The sequence below is a fragment of the Biomphalaria glabrata genome, chromosome 2, assembly GCF_947242115.1.
Source record: "Biomphalaria glabrata chromosome 2, xgBioGlab47.1, whole genome shotgun sequence".
Classification (NCBI taxonomy): Eukaryota; Metazoa; Mollusca; class Gastropoda; family Planorbidae; genus Biomphalaria; species Biomphalaria glabrata.
Genome location: NC_074712.1, coordinates 8073548 through 8095188, shown reverse-complemented (window position 1 = coordinate 8095188; position 21641 = coordinate 8073548). Strand labels below are relative to the sequence as shown.

General features: G+C 38.0%; 1 protein-coding gene across 4 annotated transcripts in view; it reads right to left on the bottom strand.

The window, feature by feature from the left end:
* LOC106055015 (E3 ubiquitin-protein ligase SMURF2-like) overlaps positions 1–21641 on the bottom strand; it is a 74800-nt gene that overhangs the window by 37684 nt on the left and 15475 nt on the right. For 2 of the 4 annotated variants that reach the window (XM_056018930.1, XM_056018931.1), the window contains exons 2-4: positions 15736–15774; positions 15267–15375; positions 7615–7748 (exon numbers count right to left, since the gene is read on the bottom strand). In XM_056018930.1, coding sequence (XP_055874905.1) covers positions 7615–7748; positions 15267–15375; positions 15736–15774 — 282 coding nt within the window. Of the gene's footprint in view, positions 1–7614; positions 7749–9006; positions 9152–14254; positions 14392–15266; positions 15376–15735; positions 15775–21641 lie in introns of those variants that run through there. The other 2 variants (XM_056018933.1, XM_056018932.1) reach the window with 2 other exon arrangements.

Genomic DNA, 21641 nt, shown 5'->3' with positions numbered 1-21641 from the left:
CGTAGACTGACCCCTTAGGTTGAGATTAACTCTTTCTCTCCGTCATTATTTTTCTACGTTTCGACGCAAATTCTTCATTTCGCTCATTACTATTTCTCTACCCTGTTATGATTAAGCTTCAATAGCTTTGTTGTTTGTTATCAGAAAATGTTTGATTTTATATAACACAAAATGAAATTTATAAACTAAAACATATTAATTTAAATTAATGAGGTCAAATCAACGATGATATCATCAATGAGGAGGGAAAGAGTTAAAAAAATATGTTTACCTAAGTTCATTTGGTAGCGAGAACCTATTTTTTGTTTTTACAAGGTACATAACCAAGATGAGTATTTCACTAGGTTTTGGTTTGGCATGGAAATAATTTTTTTTTTAATGTGTCTGAAATCTCCATTTCTCGTGAGTTTATTGACATGGAAATGAAGGAAGAAGGCGCACCTGTAATCTCTTCACATCCAACAGTATCAGATGATATCATTGATCCTTCGTTTACTCAGTGGCGTAGCTTATTTAGTTGTACAAGAGGGGCTCAATGTGGGGGGGGGGGGGCGGAAAGATCGCCATCTCTATATTAAGCCAATCTTTACCAAAAAAAAAATCCTCAATTCGCCCTGTTGAACGAATCTTTAGAGTAACGCAGCAAAATCAAGAGATTTTAACCTCAGATCAGTTCCGCCGATGTCAACGATTTGGACATGGACATTCTCACAATGAGGATGACAAGAACGATTTCCTTCATATCAACTATTCGTTAAATACCAGGAAGACAAAACGACTACACAAATATCACGTATGACGTCATAGACTCCGAGATGCGAAAGACTCGGAAACAACCAAAATCTCATATTGACAACCATTTGGTTTGAATTCTTTCCAAGATTTTTTTCATTAAAAAAAAAAGTTTATTGATCAACTTCAAATACAAAGTCTCAATGAAACTGCTGTGATCGCTGTCCCCCCCAAATAGTGAACGGCAGTTCGATTACAATATTCCAGATCGTTAAACAACAGGATTGACTTTCCCAGATCAATAACGCTCCTCTGAGGAAAACAGGCGTTACTAAATGGCTTTTGATAATGTTAATGTTAGAGTGATGTTAATATGATTTGACTAATATCGATGACTTTTATCGACAGTTCGTAACAACCTTAATCCACAGGGAAGCAAATGAAGCTTTTTTTTAAATGCCTACACAACAACAGATTCTGTTTGATATTCAATGATAGAGTCAGCGGTCACTTTGTTGTTTTTTCTCAATTCCTTTTACTAGCTCACACATTCTTTACAGTCACAAACAAGTGGAAGGGAGCTGGTCAATAGACACCAAAGACTAAAGTCAAACACTGAATCAAGCTACAACTTCGCAAAACGTAGTACTGCTGTTTAATTAAGATGATAGTGTGTCGCGCTTTAAATACCGCGAATGCATTGGGCTCGGGACTAAGATGATAGTGTGTCGCGCTTAAAAACCCGCGAATGCATTGGGCTCGGGGCTAAGATGATAGTGTGTCGCGCTTAAGAAAGCGAATGTAGTGGGTACGAGGCTAAGATGATAGTGTGTCGCGCTTAAAAAGTGAATGTAGTGAGTTCGAGGCTAAGATGATAGTGTGTCGCGCTTAAAAAGTGAATGTAGTGAGTTCGAGGCTAAGATGATAGTGTGTCGCGCTTAAGAAAGCGAATGTAGTGGGTACGAGGCTAAGATGATAGTGTGTCACGCTTAAAAAGCGAATGTAGTGGGTTCGAGCTACATGCTAGCCAATTTTCGTGTTCTTACTGTTTCAATGACATATTAAAGATAACTGTTCGGTTTACTCTATTGTTTGAACCTAAAGCAGGAATTGATTTTAAAGTTGTATGTTCTTTTTTTTAACTAATGGCAAAAAAAAATGTAAATAAAATTATCATTATGGGACAGTTATGAAAATGCATTAGCACTCTATCAAAACTATTTTTTTTAAATAAAAACACAGGCATAGCAGACCTGCCACGCATAGGAAAGTCTTCAGGGAACTAACAGTAGCACTGAAAAATGAACTATTGTGGATTTCCTTTGAATACTGTTGATGTTTGCAATTATAATAACACATCATAATTTGATGTGATCGTCAAAAGCTGATAATGTAAAGACGATAGTTATCTCTAGAGATACTGGGGTCTAGTAGTGGAAGTACTCGCCACAAGAAGTACTGTGGTCTTTTTAGAGGAAGTACTCGCCACAAGAAGTACTGGAGTCTTTTAGAGGAAGTACTCGCCACAAGAAGTACTGTGGTCTTTTTAGAGGAAGTACTCGCCACAAGAAGTACGGGGGTCTTTTAGAGGAAGTACTCGCCACAAGAATTACTGGGGTCTTTTAGAGGAAGTACTCGCCACAAGAAGCACTGGAGTCTTTTAGAGGAAGTACTCGCCACAAGAAGCACTGGAGTCTTTTAGAGGAAGTAGTCGCCACAAGAAGTACTGGGGTCTAGTAGTGGAAGTACACGCCGCAAGAAGCACTGGAGTATACCTCTTCTTCAAGAACAATCTCAACGATAAGACTCCATCTCCTTTTTAATAAAAGAAAACATGAGCAGAGCTGTTCTAGCAGACAAAAAAGAAACAGTATAAGAAACTTTGCAAAGTCAAAGAAACAGCTGTATATCTAATTGTGATCTTGGACAGCTAGCAGGCTTTCTAGACATCTCTCTTGTTGAACCTGACTCTACCTAAGAATAGTCTGTTGCATATAAGAGTTACTCTACCGGCTACATTAAGGAGACAACAATGAACTGTTTTCCCCCTTCAAGACTATCGTGCATGGCAAGAGAACATCTCAAGAGGAAGAAACAGAAGAAGAACTGGTACAGATGTAAACATTTCAATCCACCCCTATCACATCCCGAATTCTACCGGTAAAAACGGAAGAACAAATTAAAGGAAGTAACTTTGGACTATAATTAATTAGCAAAAAAAAAAAACAACAAACAAACAAACTGTGTGATCAGAGAGCCAGTCTCTTAGTCACGCGACAATGACAGTCTAGGTAGTGTCTATTTAACGTGCGGATATATATTTTGTAATTGCTGCATGGACTCTTCTATTCCTACAGCCACGTTTGTTTAAGACTCTCCGAGCCTTACAGAAGCAGAAGTCAATTATTCATTGCAAAAACTGACACTGGCCAGGGATAAATGAAACCAGCTGAGAGAAACACACAGGGGGCGATGATCGTGCTCGCACAAAATCAATTTGACAAGCAGCGAGAGTTGTGCGCCGTGGATCAATTAGTGACTGTTAAACAGAGGAAGTGAGCGAAGGTTGTACCGTAGGATTAGAGCCACAGAAGGGTGAGTGTCGAATGCAGGGCTTCTCAACCCATGAGCTGGGACATCCTTGAATATTCAATCCATGATCATTAGGCTGGCAGGTGCAGTTAACTTGACTTTAAACAGAGGAAGTGAGCGAAGGTTGTACGGTAGGATTAGATCCACAGAGGGGTGAGTGTCGAATGCAGGGCTTCTCAACCCATGAGCTGGGACATCCTTGAATATTCAATCCATGATCATTGGGCTGGCAGGTGCAGTTAACTTGACTAACAAAAAAAAAACAACAACAACTGGGTTTAGATTAGATACGCTGATCATGAGAATGTTCTTGTCTCATGAACGATAACTCTGATAATTAGACGATTAAGTATTTCAAGTCTTAGCGAAAACAAGCCAAAGGGGCATAACTGCATTAAAAAAATTAACTGCAGACAGAATTAACAACACGTTTGGTTTTAAAAATAGATCTACTTATCAAGAAAACATGACGATATCATCAGTACACCTAACTACCTGAGCTCTAAATCTGAATCAATCTATGAAACTTCCATCCATCCCAAAGGCGCTAGAGCCAATGGAGAGCTCTGGCCTGCTCTGGCACATCTCTCCATTCTGATCTATCCTGGGCTTTACGTCTCCATGCCCGGACTTTTAGCTGTTGTAGATCTGTCTCTACGTCATCGAGCCACCCGACAAGATCAACGTCTAATCTTTCGACTCAGGACCGGGCACAACAGAATGAGACAACATATGTACCAGAAGCTCAAAATTGGAACTAATGAAATCTGCCCATGTGGAGTGTCACCAGAGAATGCTGACAGTGTCCTTCAAAACAGCATTCTTTACCAAAAAGGCCCGAACAATGCACTGGCCCCAAAACATCGATTTAGAAAGAAAACTATATGGAGAGCTCCCTGATTTGGAAACCACTGCGCAGTTCATCTCATACATTTGTCTAATCATCTGAACGCTGCAACATAACAATGAGAACAAGGAAGAAGAAGAAGAAGAAGCCATCAAGCTACCCTACTCGTGGTCTGCCCAAAAGGGTGCCTGACTTTTTTTTTTTTGCTCTTCTGTTCTCTGACAAATTTAGGAAACTAGTGCTTTTTAAATGGAGTTTCTTATTCATACACAATGAAGGAAAACAGCTACACATAACAGTATCCACTCACAAGGCATCTACCGTATAGAGGACAAGGGAAGAGATGGAAGGAGAGCATTGGCCCCTTTCAAAGCTCTCAGCTACAACAAGAAAAAGCTACTGAGTAAGGTGCCAGCAAGGTCAAGTTCTGAAGCTCAGTGTATAGTAGATTCTACCAACACACAAGAAAAAAAGATATTTTTAAAAAGCTAAGCTAAGGGAAATAACTACTCACATGTATATCATTAATGTAGAAGGTATTTCCCTTTTATTTAATATCAAATAAAATAATTAATTATCAATAATTTATTGACTAATTGGTAGATTTTTTAATTGATTCATGTTTTGTTTTTTTAAGGTACAATAAATAATTGTTTAAAGATTCAACTAAAATCCGAGAATGGATGTGGGAGAAATATAGTGTTCAATTCTCTAAGGGGATGTAAACTTACATATTTAGCCGAATCTAAGAATACTGAAGAATTTATTTCCCTTGTTGGTATCAAACAAAATAATAAATAACCAATAATTAATTATTGTGTATTATTGATTCAAGTTTTGTATATGCCAATGAACAATTGTGCAAAGTTTAAACTTTATCGAAGGATTGGGGAATGAAAAAATAAAGTGTACGAACTTTAACCAGACAGACAAACATACAGAGTGAGTTGACAGAAACCTTTGTAAAAATAGTTGACTGTTGGTCACATCAACTTTATAATGCATTGAAAAGTAGATTGTCTAATCTGTCATCTCTTCATTTACCCCCCCCCCCCCAAAGTCATGGTCAAAACGGTGTCAATGAATGAAGCTCATACACACATGTAATTGTCCCCCCTTCCCCCCAACGCGAAAAGTGGTTAAAAATAGAAACAGCGACACTTGTACCACTGAATGATTCCCACGGTGTTTAATTTAAAGATGATGTCAGTGTCGTCAAGAAAACAAACACTATTCCAGTGCAACATTTCCCCACATTGAATGTCCGTAAGAGGAGAAGGGGCGAGTTGCATCAAGACGAGTTGCATCAAGACGATGTCAGGTATTATTTTTAGAAACATCCGACAACCTCAAGAAGGGCTACGGTTACAAAGGGCAGTTATCGGAAAATGTTAGAAACCTGGATACGTATAATTATCTCCCTTCTGTTTTTCTACATGATTCTCGGCTAAGATGTGGTTCGTATATAAGAAGGGAGAGTGAAATAGACATTAATCGAATGTTCACATTTATGAACTCTAATCCAAAATGGTAAAAAATACAAATAAAAAACAGCAAGCTTTCAAAATATTATAGTGAATGAGAGTTGTCTTTTTTTGTGCTTTTTTTTTTTTATTTTTATTTTATTTCTTGTAGGCTGTTGTCCTTTACAAAATCAATGTCTTTATTACAGAAATGTAACCAAAAAATGTTTGGTCCAAATTTGACCAAAATGACTATATCTAGGACTAGGTTTATGGACTAAATTTATATGGAGCAATATTATTTTAAGTTTTGAAATTTTAAAATTATAAAAAATAATGGTGAATTAAAATAATACTTATGCCAAAATCAGGTTAAGTTAAATTTATGCCTACAAAGGGAGGAAGGGGGGGGGGGGGGGGAACAGCTCCAATAAACCTGTAAGCATGCTAGTACTTGTGCTTTCACCACATAAATTACCGCTATTTTAGCAGAATAAAAAAATTGTATATATCTATTGAAGTATTTTCTTTTAATACACAAACAAAAAAACTATAAATACTCGGCTTTAACTTAAACTGCTTTTACTTATATAAATTCACCCATTCATATATAATTTATATGCATTCTATATTGGTATCAATTTTTCACTCTTATACACCTAGTCATCATAGAGATACAAATTAACTAGTTCGTCACAAGAGATCTAATTAAAATTCAAGACATAATTACACTTGGTTTTTTAGAGAATGAGATTAGGCACTCAGAGTAGTGGAACAATGGATTGATTTGAAAATAATTTCAGGTGAAATTTTGAAAGTGACAAGTACAGAAATATTTGACTTCTACTAGATAGAACAAAATGGTTTCTTTAGGTCTATTCTAATGACCTTGCAAGCCTATCCCTAAATTCATTTGTATACATCGTGCTTAAAGTGTTCTATCTATAGTATTTAGTATTGTGTGCTTCAATTATAAATCAAATTTGGCTATCACTATGTTAAAAGTTAACTCTGTTATAAATAAATGATCTAATATTTGTATATTTATTGGCCAACAGAGTAGATCTTACCAGACTAGAACCTGATCAAGTTATCTAGGAGAAAGCTGAGGTTAGATCTTCTAACTAATAGCAGCTTAGATTGCATTCACTAAATCAAGTATAGATGTGTTGTTGTTTTTTAACTTCTTATAGATCTAGTTAATTAGCTTACTTATTAGTCTTGGGTCTTGAGCCTAGATAATAGATTATTATCTAAAGATCTAATTCTAAAAAGACTCTAGAATAATGATAAATTTGGTGTAGAAGAACTCTAATCTAATCTAATCTAATCCTCTCAGCTGTCCCTTGACTTTCATAGGGGTGCTGATAGCTGCCTAACCAAATACCTCCAAAAGTTTGAATATTTCACTGATATTATAAAGTTTTAATGTTTCACCACTATTATAAAGTTTTATTGTTTTATTGCTATTATAAAGTTTGACTGTTTCACTGCTATTATAAAATTAGAATGCTTTGCAGCCATTATAAATTTTGAATGTTTCACCCCTTTTATAAAGTTTCTATTTTTCACCACTATTATAAAGTTTGAATGTTTTACAGCTATAATAAATTTTGAATGTTTCACCACTGTTACAAAGTTTCAATGTTTTACTGCCTTTCTCCGGGCCCTGTGAATGATAGGTTCCCTCTTTGTCCAGCACATGTGAAAGATAGGTGTCCCCTTAGTCCAGGCTCTATGAATGAAAGGTCACAGGTGCCTCCTTTGTCCGCCAACATCGACGTGGAATCTTATGCATATTTTAAATTCATCCTTTACAGTCAATGAGACCACCCATGGCATTTGTCCAACCTTTGAAAGGACAAAGTTTGCAAGCCAAGCCTGGTCGAGCCCTCAGGAATTCTAGGTTAATCTGCATTGATACAATATCAAGACACTATTGAATGACTACATGGATACTAATTACTTCACAAAACTTACATCCTGTGTCCTTTAGCTGCTGGATGGCGTTGGACATGATCTTGACACAGCCAAGGAAACCTGCGCCCTGTTTCTTGTGGATCTTCTTGTGGTTCCACACGCTGATTGTGATGGAGTCTTTGTGGCCCACGTACCTGGACAATAACAAACAAAATAGTTTACTGTAGATGCTATTGAGGAACAAAGAGCAGTTTATTAACATTCAAAGATGGCTGCCTGGTCATGTAGTACACACTCTAGACAGGGCCGCTCCTACAGATTGTGGGGCCATATGCAAAACGGATTGCGCGGGGCCTATTCTGGGTTGTGATAAGGATATTAAGTGAAAATTTAGATTTTGTATTAGAAAATAAATTCGTCTTTGCATTTTATTCATACTTTACTAAGTACAAAATCACTGTCAAATTAGCTTTATAAGTAGATAGTAGCTTTTCAACAAAAAGCTGATAGACATTCAGATCTGATTTTAGATTTACTATCGACTAGCAAAATATTGCTTTTATTTTTATTTTAAGAGGTCGAGATAGATTTAGATCTATATTTGTATGCCAGTGACTATTAAAGTAAATTAAGAATTTAAAATTCTTGTTTTAGTTAAAATTCGCCTTATTATTACATTAAATTACATTACATAAAATGAAAGCTGACAATGCTGTTTTTTTTTTTCAAATTGCTAGTAGGTTTGGCGTTTTCCATATTGAATGACACCCAGAAATGACAATTTTGTCTGTTTTTAAGGAAATTTGCATTAGTTTTCAGAAGACTTTAATAATTTCAGGGGATTTTTATGACTTTTTAGTATATTTTACAGATTCAGGAGAATTCCAGAAACCCTTTAATAATAAGTTAAAAGGGTTTATTTTAATAATTTACACCTAGAATTTGTGCGGGGCCTATGAAAGTGCGGGAGCCACTGCGTCCGCATAGGTTGCAGTGGCCTAAGACCGGCCCTGACTCTAGACAGTGGTCTGGGGGGTTACAGGTTTAAACCCTGCACACATGCACACATCTATCCTTTTCATGTTAAGTATTGTTCTATACTTTAACGTATTTAAAAGGAAGCGGAAAAATGACATTACAATATGACATTAGGCAAATACGAACATAAGTTCAATTAGGGAAAAGAAAGAAAATATCCTTTCAAAATACAGAAGCCTTATTTTTGTGGTATTTGTATTTAAGCTTTATATATAGAATGCGCCATTTTGGGGAAATAACGAAAATAAATGACAAAGGTGTTAATAAAAGCTTGAGGTTTTTTTTCGCGAATTTAGGCATTCAGGATGCAAATTTGCCAAAGCCGTTTCTTGGCGAGCACATAAGAGGTAAAAGAAACCTGTGTACGAAATCCGTACGGCGGTTGCTGAGATCTATTGAAACATACATACGTACCTAAATGAATCAGTCAGTGGTTCCAGTTTATAAGGAATATATAGAGAGAGAGAGCTAGTATTATCATCAATGTTGATTTCTTAAACATTAAGTTAGTCATGTGCCTTAAAGTTAGACTCTAGTAATCAAATAACGAACATTGTTTATACCATTCCTCATCTGACTACTTGTAAAGGACTGGCGCCTAATGAACGAACTTCACAACAATACTATGTATTATCAGACCCACGTCATCTATAATATCAAGGGTCAGAACAAGTGGTAGAGACGCGAATCCAGTAAGTGAGTGTTTCATTGATTGAACAGGTTTGTACAATGGCGGTATCTTGACGCCATGGATAGTGTCCAAGTGGAATAACAAGGCTGTCACTACAGTTATTGTCACACTAAATTAAATTGAACAAAAGTCTAGTGTTGGGATGACCCGACAGTTTCACAGTGTGAGACCTGGGACCAGTCTACTATGAATCAGAGAGATATAGATCTAGTAAACTCTACAACCCACAATTATCATTCCATTCAGATAAAATGCTTTAAGTTGAGCCAATAGGAAGTCGAGTGGATAGAAGAATGCCAGCTAAATATAGAATGAGTTACGGTCTGAAGGTCAAGGTGATACACTGTACGCAGGGACGTGGGAACATAGCTGTAAACATTATCAGACGTGCAATGGAGAGAGAGGTCGGTAGCTTTAGATCCTTTGTGATGTCTGTAGCTCTATACCCTTTGTGATGTCTATAGCTCTAGATCTTTTGTGATGTCTGTAGCTCTAGATCCTTTGTGATGTCTGTAGCTCTAGATCTTTTGTGATGTCTGTAGCTCTAGATCCTTTGTGGTGTCTGTAGCTCTAGATCCTTTGTGGTGTATGTAGGTCTAGATCCTTTGTGATGTCTGTAGCTCTAGATCCTTTGTGATGTCTGTAGCTCTAGATCTTTTGTGATGTCTGTAGCTCTAGATCCTTTGTGGTGTCTGTAGCTCTAGATCCTTTGTGATGTCTGTAGCTCTAGATCCTTTGTGATGTCTGTAGCTCTAGATCCTTTGTAATGTCTGTAGCTCTAGATCCTTTGTGGTGTCTGTAGCTCTAGATCCTTTGTGGTGTATGTAGGTCTAGATCCTTTGTGATGTCTATAGCTCTAGATCCTTTGTGATGTCTGTAGCTCTAGATCCTTTGTGGTGTCTGTAGGTCTAGATCCTTTGTGATGTCTATAGCTCTAGATCCTTTGTGATGTCTGTAGCTCTAGATCCTTTGTGGTGTCTGTAGCTCTAGACTAGAGTCTAGATCTTCTGTGATGTCTATAATTCAGTAGTTCTGGATCTTTTGTGATTATCAAGATTGGTCAAACGATTTAGATTTTTATTCCTAGTGCTATTAGAGCATGGAATGGGTTGCCTGAGCCAGCCAGGGGAATCAATGACTTGGCAGAATTCAAGTCGTTGGTTAACATGCATGACTAGATGCATGACGCGTAGGACGTAACCATCTTCATTTTGAAAAAAAACGTCTGTATTATATAAGATAAGAAGATACATATAGCCTACCTTCAATTCTTACAATGTTTCGAAATTTTCCGTCGGCTACGCGTCAGCAGTCGTTTGCCCCCCCCCCCCCCCCCGATGTTGGGAAGCCCTTCAAAAAAAGTGAGAGTGACCCAATGCCTCAGTAAAGGAAGGGTAAGAGAAATTTCTCACCCGCACTTTGCAGTCGCCCCCCCCCCCCTCGTTCCAGGTTAACACACGTTTCGTCTGGGAGGCCACAGACATCTCGCAATCAGAGCGTGTCGGTTATAAATAGATACTACTAGTGAGCTGGGTGACATCTGCAAGTCTAAACAAGACGCAGTGAACGAAGCCGTGTGATTCACATGTCCACTGGATTTATCCATAAAAAAACACATATATCATAATACAATGTGCTTATCTATAATACATACACACATACGTTTGAGGGAAAACTTTCAAAACATACGGCCCATATGTTTCAGAATATACGGCCTTTATGTTTTACTCGACAAGAGACCAGGTCATTAAGTGTGTCAACATCTCTCCTATTACTAGAAAACTCCAAATACAAAGTTCTTCAAAAAGTTTGTCACAGACTAAGGCGGGAATCGAGCCTTGCTGCTGCGCCAACATTTCTGAGTACATATTCCTCGGCCAACTAGCCACACAAACTCCTAAATCAATTTTGTAAAGAACCGAACCTACGACCTTTACTGTACTATCACTCGCTATGAAAATGTTTGATTGGATCAATAAGTGACAACACAGTAGATAGGAATTCGAGCAACTCTTTCTTCGCTATTTCTCTGGTCTACATCCGATATTGACAGCCAACACATGGAACATTTCAGGCCGTATTGATCCCAGAGTTTCTTCCCACCACTTCACGAAGTGAACAGGAGCGGCCCCGGCATGACAATAGCCGGCCTTGATGCGATTGGACAGTGATAATACTTTTCAATACAAAATGAAATTAATTAATCCGTTTTTTTTTTATTGATTCGTGAATTCTTGTGAAAATGTTAAAACTTGATCTGAGAATGGGAAGTGGGAGAAGAACAAGTGTCAAACATTTCTCACAGACCGAGTGAGTTGATACAAGCTTGGTCAAACAAGAACAAAACAACGTTTATATGATCAAGCAAGCGTTGGACACAAAAACAGTTCGTGCGGAACATAAGGCAGGCAAAACAGATTTCCAATGTTCACAGTGAAGTGGCAAAGAACCGATACCTACATCTTTCATACAGAATAGAAGAAACACTTTGTGTTTCATTACTTATGACTGCCGGTATGACTAAGTCTATTATAGTATGACGTAATCATGGAAATAATTCATTGAATTCGGACAACAAAGAAACACAGCCACTAAACCCAGGCCTTTATTTCCCCCTATTTTTTTTTGTTCTCTCTCTTCCTGCCAAAACATGGTCAGATAGATGTAGATGTTGTCTATATGTTGTCTATATGTTGTCTATATATTGTCTATATGTTGTCCATGCTCCACATGTCAGTCCACTCTTCAATAGTGGGACGACGTCTGGTCGCGAGAGACAAGTGCTTGTTGATACACGTACACTCCATGGTGAGCCAGACCGGATGAACTGCAGGTCATCCCCCCCTTCCCTACCCCCCAGGCTGGGCGACAGACAGCGACAAGAGAAGACACCACTAGGACTAAACAAGTATTGCCGAGTAGGTGACTGTACCATTTTGTAAGGTCCAAAGCGGTCTTTACAAGTATACTGTACAAGTATGTAAGAACTTTGGATACGAAGATATCCCTACACTTTCATAGCTGAAGAATAAATATAGCCATGGCTACTAGCATGTCTTCAGTGGGCTCTTAAATAGATTGCAGACGCTATTTAAAAAAATAAGATAATTACGCCCTACACATTACATGTGTCAATCTTATCATAAATGTAAATCAGTGACTTAAACTCTGCCAAGTCGATGGTTTTCCTGACTGATTCAGGCAACCCATTCCAGCCTCTAATGGTACTAGGAAAGAAGGAGCACTTATACGAATTTGTCCTAGCATTTGGAATAAGAAATGTGAGTCTATCTTTGTGTCTTTCTGAGTATTTCATTAGGTTTTGTTTTTTCTAAGTATAAATTGATGTTCGGTGGTTTAGTGTTTATGTATTATTGTTTGTTTATTTAATCAAATCGAAGATATTCGGTGCTAGTATGCTTTGTTTTAGCACAGAAATGAAGTATGTTTAAATCTGTCTCTACTTTTGTGTAGGTAAGCTTTATTCAAATCGAAAGGCTTTTAGATATATAAATATTGTTTTCCCATTGCCCTTAAGACAAGATACTTTCATTGGTTGAAGCTAATGAACAATTAGTTTCACTACAACAGTCCACTTCTACTGTAACAAAATCAATATATATACAAACACGAACACATCACTCATATACTCACACAGCCAGCTATGATTCTAACAGCGTTATATCAATGCTGGCTATTACTACTATAAAACATTCAACTGGAGAGCCATTACAGTCCCTTTAACAGGTGCGAGGAGGAGGGGGGGCGCCTACGAGTTTGTAACAAAAACTATCGTGTTTGTTTACAGCCGAATATGTCATAACTCATACGATGTTTGTTGTTGTTGTTGATGATGTTCATAGAATTAATGGAAAACATTTCTCTGACTATGCTTGTAAAGTATTTACACTGTGTCCGCTGAGATTCAGAGACATGCGTATTATTTGAAACAACACGGTCTTCCCACCAACCTGGTGCTAACTCGTACTTTCGTTACACAGAAGTGGTTTCAAAACGTTGCTACAGAGTCATTAGTCTTACAGCGTCACCTCAAAAAAAACACGATGAAGTTAAGCAGCCAAACCATTAGACAGACATGAACAAGTGTTAGCCTTTGTTGGATTAGGTGCTATATTTTCTCAGGCCCCGTTTCGCCCTCGCTAACATGGAGGAAAGTGCTGGCAGCAGAAGGCTTCTGGAAGAGCCAGAAGAGAGATCTCACGAAGGCCACGGGCACTACATTTGAAGCCCAGAGGAAAGCAAATGAAAATCGCAAAAATAAGTAAAGAAAATTTAAATAGACCCCCGGCGGACAACGGCTTTGTCTGCATCAAGTGTGGAAAAAATATGCAGGTCGCAACTGGGTTTGTCTAGTCAGATGAAGCACTGCACTCATCCTTCATTCGATTTTCCCGGTCGTTTGGTAACTAAGGAGCCAGCTATTACAGACATCTGAATCTACATCATGGCTTACGAGTTCTTCTAACTACATGACTTCGTAATAGAACTAGAGTTACAATTTTTTTTTTGTTCCTTTAGGTCTGCGTTAAGACAGTCACGTGACAACATCTTCGAGAATAACATTTTCTTCGGGGTGGGGCTATGTAGCAATTATCCTCTCAAGCTAAACTAAAAACCGATGAAGGCAAGAACCGAACTTCAGAGGATAAAACACAATAAAAGTCAAACCCGCTTTATTATGTACGTAGATGTGGGAGTAGTGGCTGAGTGGTAGAGCCCTCGACCTACCAACCGAAGATCTCAGGCTCGATTTTGATGGCTGGGAAATAACTTCGGGCGCCCACAAAGTCTTAGTGCACGACATTTGCTGTGGAAGGTTAAGTCTGTTGGTCATTGCACTGACACGTGATAATCTAGCTGAAAGTTGGACACAGATACAACTAAGGTTTGCATCATCCGCTAGATGTCTACAAAGTCTCAAATGGAAATGTTAAACTACAATGTACGTACCAGTCAAGCGGAAGTCAAGAATCATAAGTCCAGAAATGAATGCACTGAAACGGAGGTGTCACAAATAGAAGAGGCTGGCCAAGTATGGCGAACATTTCGGGGGCCACGTAACACATCACCATAAACCATCGCCATGACCAGAGCAGACAATCAAACAGGACTTTGACCAGAACGTAGCAACACAAAACATGTGCTGTGCCTCTCCACCCCAGCCCACCCCAACCCACCACCTCCCATTGCGGTATGTAATCCTCCCCTAGCCTCCCTCTTTCTATCATTTTTCTTCGTCCATCGTGCGCTTGTTATCCTCTGACTACTCTTGCAAGCTTCCACAGGAACAACTCTTCAATCAGTTCTCTGTAAAGATGAATGGACCACCTGTCGCTCTATACATGTCAGGGGAGAAAACAATGAAATTCCCTTGGGTAAAGAGCCACTTACCTTTTCTTTTTTCTTTGCGCTAACGGTTTTATAAATAGAGAGAGAGACAGAGAGAGAGAGAGATGATATGATTATAGATATATATAATTATAGACAGACAGACAGACAGGCAGACAGACAGACAAAATAGATAGATAGATAGATAGATAGATAGATAGATAGATAGATAGATAGATAGATAGATAGATAGATAGATAGATAGATAGATAGATAGATAGATAGATAGATAGATAGGTAGGTAGGTAGGTAGGTAGGTAGGTAGATAGATAGATAGATAGATAGATAGATAGATAGATAGATAGATAGATAGATAGATAGATAGATAGATAGATAGATAGATAGATAGATAGATAGATAGATAGATTTCGGTATTGACGGATAGACAAAAGAACAAATATCTATTAATTAAAGGAAATATCAACAATCCACATATGTTATTCAGATCTGAAGCCTCCAATCTTTTTAGCATAACTAGCAACTACTTTCATATTTAGCACTACCAATGATGTTAACCATGCCAGGGTTGGGGGGGGGGGGCGACATAAAGCTGTCAAGGTTATTGGGTACTCACAGATCGTAGTGCTGGTTCCATTTGGGGTCAAGCGTGTTCTTACATACGTCTGTGGAGTGGCACTGTCCAGAGCCATCAACTGTGATCTTGGCGAAAGGGTCAGGCAGCCCTGGAATGACATAAAAGTTTCATTTCACCTGGTCCCAATGCTAGCCGAGAGTTCGTGGCTATTAAACAGACCGTAGTGTGCAGCTGTCTCCCTAACCGTCTATCACATTCTTTCAAACCTACCATCGTAGAAACACGCCAAAAATGTTTTCAGTATTTTGAACCTGATCTATTTTAGCGCCCATGTAAATCAGAAGAAGATGCTATGATAATTAGTTCAATGACAATAATTAGAATACTAATAAATTCTATCAAAATTTTTAAAGAAAATATACAAAATCTGAGCTTATATATCCATATATATATTTATATATACACACACTCACACGCTTGATTTAATGCAATAGGGGAAGGTACTTACGAAAGAAATCTTTCTTGGCAATATTCTTGGCACAAAGCACTGGGAATGAAAGAAAACAGTGGCGATAATGAGAGCATCTATCTTACTGCACTAACAATCAGGACAAAACTCACTAAATAACACGACAGTCGGGAACACTATCAGTACTAACACAAAAAAAAAAAAAAAGAAAGTCATTGCCTCCCAGCGTATCGTTAAAGAAGAGTCTAGTTTTTGCGATCAAACTCGACTACAAAGACGGAACCCATCTAAAATCTAAGAAAGGCAGTGACTGAGCTGTTGATAGCGTGTGAGCCTCTGCTGTTATGTTGTGATGCATTAAAACATAAAAAGCGATATGTTGTGACATACAAAAGCGATATGTTCTGGTACCTCATACAGCAATGCAGCTCACTACGAGCTTATCTAAAAACTGGTTTTTAATAAACATGGAAATGTGTAAATTCCATTTTCACTTGGAGTTCTGTCAAAAAAAGTTTTAGAACCACTGGTGTGTAATCCTTCTTCACTTCGATACATCCTACACCCTAAAATTGCTAACTGCTAATATGATGTCAGGTGACCACGTGACTTGGCATCGCGGTAATTGCCTTCAGTTTTAATTAGTCTTGAGAGTATCCAGGGGGAAACAGAACCACGTCAACCTGAACTAAGTTTGACACCATCCTTCACCCCGACAGAAACGTTCTTGTAGCTAGAAGAGACTTAAGTACTTTTAAGAACAACCGTCACTTTCCAACAGCTTTCCCCTTGACTCAAGGATATTAAACAATTTTATAAAATGTGTATAAAACAAAATTAATTAATTAGTACTCAATGATTAACAAATGGGTTAATTTTTTGATTGATTCGTGTATTGATATCGACTATGAATACTTAAACAAAATTTCAACATCCGAGAATTGGAAGTGGGGAAAAAATGTCGAAACGTAATAAGGTGACTAAATCCATATAGATATCTATATAGCCAACATCTCTCATTAAGTAGCATTTATTCCCCTTATTTGAAAATCAAACAAAATAATTAATCGCCAGCAATGTATTAACTAATTGTATTTTTTTATTGATTCATATCTTATCAGGTTTAATGAATAATAGTGCAAATTTGCAACTTGATCCGAGAATGGGAAATGGAAGAAAAAAAATGTTCAAACTATTTACCAGACAAATAGAGTTGATATAAACTTTGTTCAAAAAAATGTATCGGTACAAATGTATCAACAAGGTAGACGGGTCAATTTGGCCCTTTGTTTATTTTAGAATCTCAAACAATGCCATCAAATGAAAACACATCTATATGATGAGAATGAGGACTCGGAGACAGTGTTGGCAAGACGAGGGCTCACCAGGACGTCCGACACATTACAGCACCAGCGTTTTTCTCTTAAGCCGCTAGTCTCGGAGCCATTCATTTTAACATCATTTTATCTAGTAGCCCTTTCAAAGCAGCAAAAACATAAGCACGACCTGGCCCAAAGTGTGCCAATGTGACAAACAAGGTTACAAAGACAGTCTGTGTGGAAACACAAACTTAAAATCGGCCACCCTAAGTGGTCCACCCAGGCAGGTAAAAAGGCAGGTATCAATATTTTCAGAAAGAACATCAGAATAAAATTCTATCAAAGACAAATGACAGAGAAGAATGGAGAAATAATGTTGACAGATCTTGTGTGGTGCCCCAAAGGTCCAGCAAACCAAGGGATAGGTGAATGTGAAGTTAGATGTCAACCTGGCCTAACTGATGTCTTATAATGAGTATCTAATTGATCTAATTGTTTTTTAAAGGGTCAATCTCTTATTCAAATCATCAAAAAAAAGGCATGTTCCTTTAGTTAGGTGTTCTGTAATAGCAGTGTATCACTGCAGTTCACGAGATAATATGAAAACCTACTTTATTAATTGTTGTTTTAAATTATGTCCAACTTATATACATACTAAATAGATTTTTTTCTCTTAAAAAAAACTAAACATTATTTTTGGTTTATGTAGTAGTTAGTTGACCAGAACTTACATAACGTAGCAATACAAATGTAAAAAAAAAAAATTTAACAAAAAGTCAAAACCATTTGCATAAATGTGTTTAAAATATGGTAAATATGTATCTCCCCTATTGAAAAGCCTCCCGTGTTTGTTACTATTAATAATCAGTAGCCGTTGCATCAGAACTTTGAATGGACTAAAATATTATGATGTCGGATTTTCACTATCTTTTCTAGTTTACGAGATCTAAACGGGACGGACGGACGGACAGACATTTCACACAAAACTAATAGCGTCTTTTCCCCTTTCGGGGGCCGCTAATAATTAAAAGCGCAAAAATATCCTCAAACTTGTGTACATTTCCAAGTCAGCAATTTAAGCTCGCTAGGCTTTCATTCTATCCTTATTTTATCACGAAGAGACGGGTTCCCAGAATCACGTGTTGGTTTCTTGTAAAAAAAAAAAAAAAAAGTACATCGCCCATTCTCAGAAACATTTCCACAGTACCATACAGGCCATGCCAGTAAACGATTTGACACCTGCAAACACAACTGAACTGTCAACGGATGACTTTATCCCTAGGTCTTGGGGTAACTAGGAAATGTTTATTTTGGTGGAAAGTCGGTTTTTCTAACAGTGTCAGTGTCAGTAACAAAGACCAATCACGTTATCCAAGATTGGTTTGAGTCCATATATTACAAAATAAACTGCGCAAAATATTTTTCTCTCGAACTTGTTCCATGAAATGCCCAAACTTCGATAAACAACAAGATAACAGCTAAAAAAAAAAAAAAAAACCTAGTAACACTTGCTGACAGACTGGAATTTTTAAAGTTCAAAATGACCTTTACCTAAAGTTTCATTTTATTTTAAAGATAATTTCTTTTTTATTTATTTAGATTCTTGTGTATATCTTGGATGCTTGGCTGTGTTCATTTTTATTGGAATATTTACCTAACTTTTATATCACATCAATAACATCCAAACATATATCAGGACAACGTAATCCTAGCAAGGCGCATGCTCTTTTAATGCGGTCCAGGGAAAAGGTAAAAAAAAAAAGGCTTTATGCTCATGCTAACTAGCCAGATTATTAAATTTGAAAGAAAAAAAAAAGGGGGGGGGCTAACCTCTATGTTAACAACACATAATGTTTATTAAAGCACAGTATCAAATCTCTAATATAATCTTGGTCAATTTAATGTTGAAAAACTATTTTTACCATTTTTTTTTTAAGACCTTGTGCTCTGCAGACAAGACAAAACACATTGACCAAAATCAACCCGAACATGGAAGCCGAAAGGAGAGCGAAAGCAAGGCTGTCCACGTATAACAATGGCGTCACACCTTCTTAGACGAATTAAAATATGTGGACTTGGAAGATGCTGTGGAAGTCCGAAGTCCCCTATGGCCGAACTTTGTTACGAGAGCTTGCCGTCCAAATACGCCGCATTGGACGGGAAGGCCTACGACTCCCTAATAATATGCTCTCTAAGTCTATACAATGATCAAGATTTGTGTATTTCATAACGGCTGGAATTTCCTTTCTCTAGTTTACTTTCCATGGTTTGTACTAAAAAAAAAAGTTACTTCCCGATGTGATAACACTCTGTCTTCATGAGACAGTCAAGTCATTCGGGACACTGAGAATTTGTTTCCAATTATGGACATGAACACAAGGTTTATTTACATGTAAATGTCATTGCTCTAAAGCACATTGGTCTGATTATTTCGGTTCAATACAAAGCTTAACTGAGTCTCCATCACCAGTATACGGTACATGTATTCTGGACTTACCAAGCAGAGTTTTAGAAATTGTTGTATGATGACATGTGGGAGATTTCATCAATACAATACTGGACTATGATCAGTATGTACACATATGCAATGTTGACTATGTACACCCATGTATGTTGTATGTGCAGACATACATTGGAAGATGCAATGTTAGTAACGGTTGGGCCTAGAATCAGTTCAAGAAGACTGTTCTCCAACCAACAACACATTACAGTCTTTCATTCACTTAATCATTTCTTTTACTTTCTTTTCTCTCTCACACACACACTATCGCACACACATGCTAAAAGAAAATTGGGGGGGGGGGGTATGGGCGGATCCGGAAATAGGATTCTCGGGTGACAAGAAAGAAGACGGTGAAGGTCAATGGCAAGGCTTGAATGGAAAAAGGAAGGGGGGGGGGTGGAGGATTCTGAGTCAAGACATTTATCAATCAATATCACTGAATTCCTAACCTCCTCAAACACACACACACACACCCTCCCACTCTCCACACACGAGTTTCCGAGGCGAGTGACGAAGACAAAAACTATTTCACAAAACGACACCGGGGCGAGAATTAAAGTAACACCCCCCTCCCCCATAGAAACTAGTGACCACCAATGGACGCAAGAAAGAGAGAGACGGGGGGATAGGAATATAACACGGGGGGGGGGCAGTAGTAGGGAATGTAAGGAGGGCGAAGTGTCAGTGAAAGAGAAACAGAATGACGCCCCTTTATACAAAAGTCCGACCAAGACCGTCACATCCCTCGTGCTGACCACTAACACCTACTTAATCCTCAGCTAGACTCGACTGACCACAGCTGTACTCGCATAGCTCACCAAGCGGTAGTGGGACATGTACCAGTCTAAACAGCCAGTGGTCGTGTGAGAATAGACAACTGAAGCACTTAATGCATAGATAGAAACGACTGGATTAAAACCAGCACAATTACACACGCTGGGCCAATAGTCCGTGCAGCTGAGCTAGCTAAGTCAAGCCTCAAGAAATTACATTCCTATTTCGTGTGACCCTCATTTGATTCATTCCAAATACTTTTTTTGTCTCACGGCTTTTCAAGCTGTTTTTTTTTTTCGTCACGAGCTCAAGATGGCTTCTTTCAAGATGGCTTCTTCTCTTTCTTTAGAATACAATAGTAATAGGATTTCTTCTCTGACATTGTACACGACAATTCATCCAACCCTTAAAAAAAAAAAGTCACCCTCAAAGCATTTTAAAGTGGGATACACAGAAGTTGTCATTAAATAAGCCCCAGAAGATGGTTTATGTCTGCGTTATACAATCATGAGCTCGATATCTGGCACAGTAGGACATTCGTTCGAGTAAAATGGAACTTCTAACAAGATTTCTTAAAGATGTGACAGCTTTGCAGAAGATCCTTCTGGTCTATGTGTCTGTGGAATCTGTGAACAACAATCATCTGATATTACAGGACGGTTAAGTGATATTCAACGTCGCTTCATTTCCAAACGTAATGTTTTTTTTTAAAACGTTATGAAATAGTGGAAACTGCAGTGTCGATAATTATTGAAGATGTTTTTTAATAGAAAGCAGATGGCGGATAAATCTTGATGACCTTTTGTACCGAATAGTTGAAATAGTTGAAACGAGTAGTTGATATAGAAATGGAGTCAGTATATGTTATTCACCATTATGTTTAAGTGGAAGGATCATTTCCAACACATATTGACAAAGATACACAAAGCCGGACATTCTTCCATTATGATTATATTTCCACATTTTGGACTTTATTATTATAATGTCATGTTCAACGTAGTGGATTGAATGAAGAGTCAGTTCCCTTTGTTTGGCCATCTTCACAAAAATGTCAATAGAGAAAAAAAAAAAAGATTGCGTCTTCACCCACGAGATCAATATCTAGGTCAACGACTAGGCCGGAAGACAGACAGGGAATGGATTTAGGAGTCCACAGACATTGGCTTGCAGGGTCAAGCACGGAGCGAGGTGACCCCTTCACGGGAATGGCCTATTTTGAACTGGTCTCGTCAAATACAGTTTCTTGTGTTGCCGACACATAAATGCACTGACAGTGTCAAGTCTTTCAAGCGAAAACGAAAGGCATTTGTTGTCTCACCACAATTACAAAGTGACAATGATCCATCACA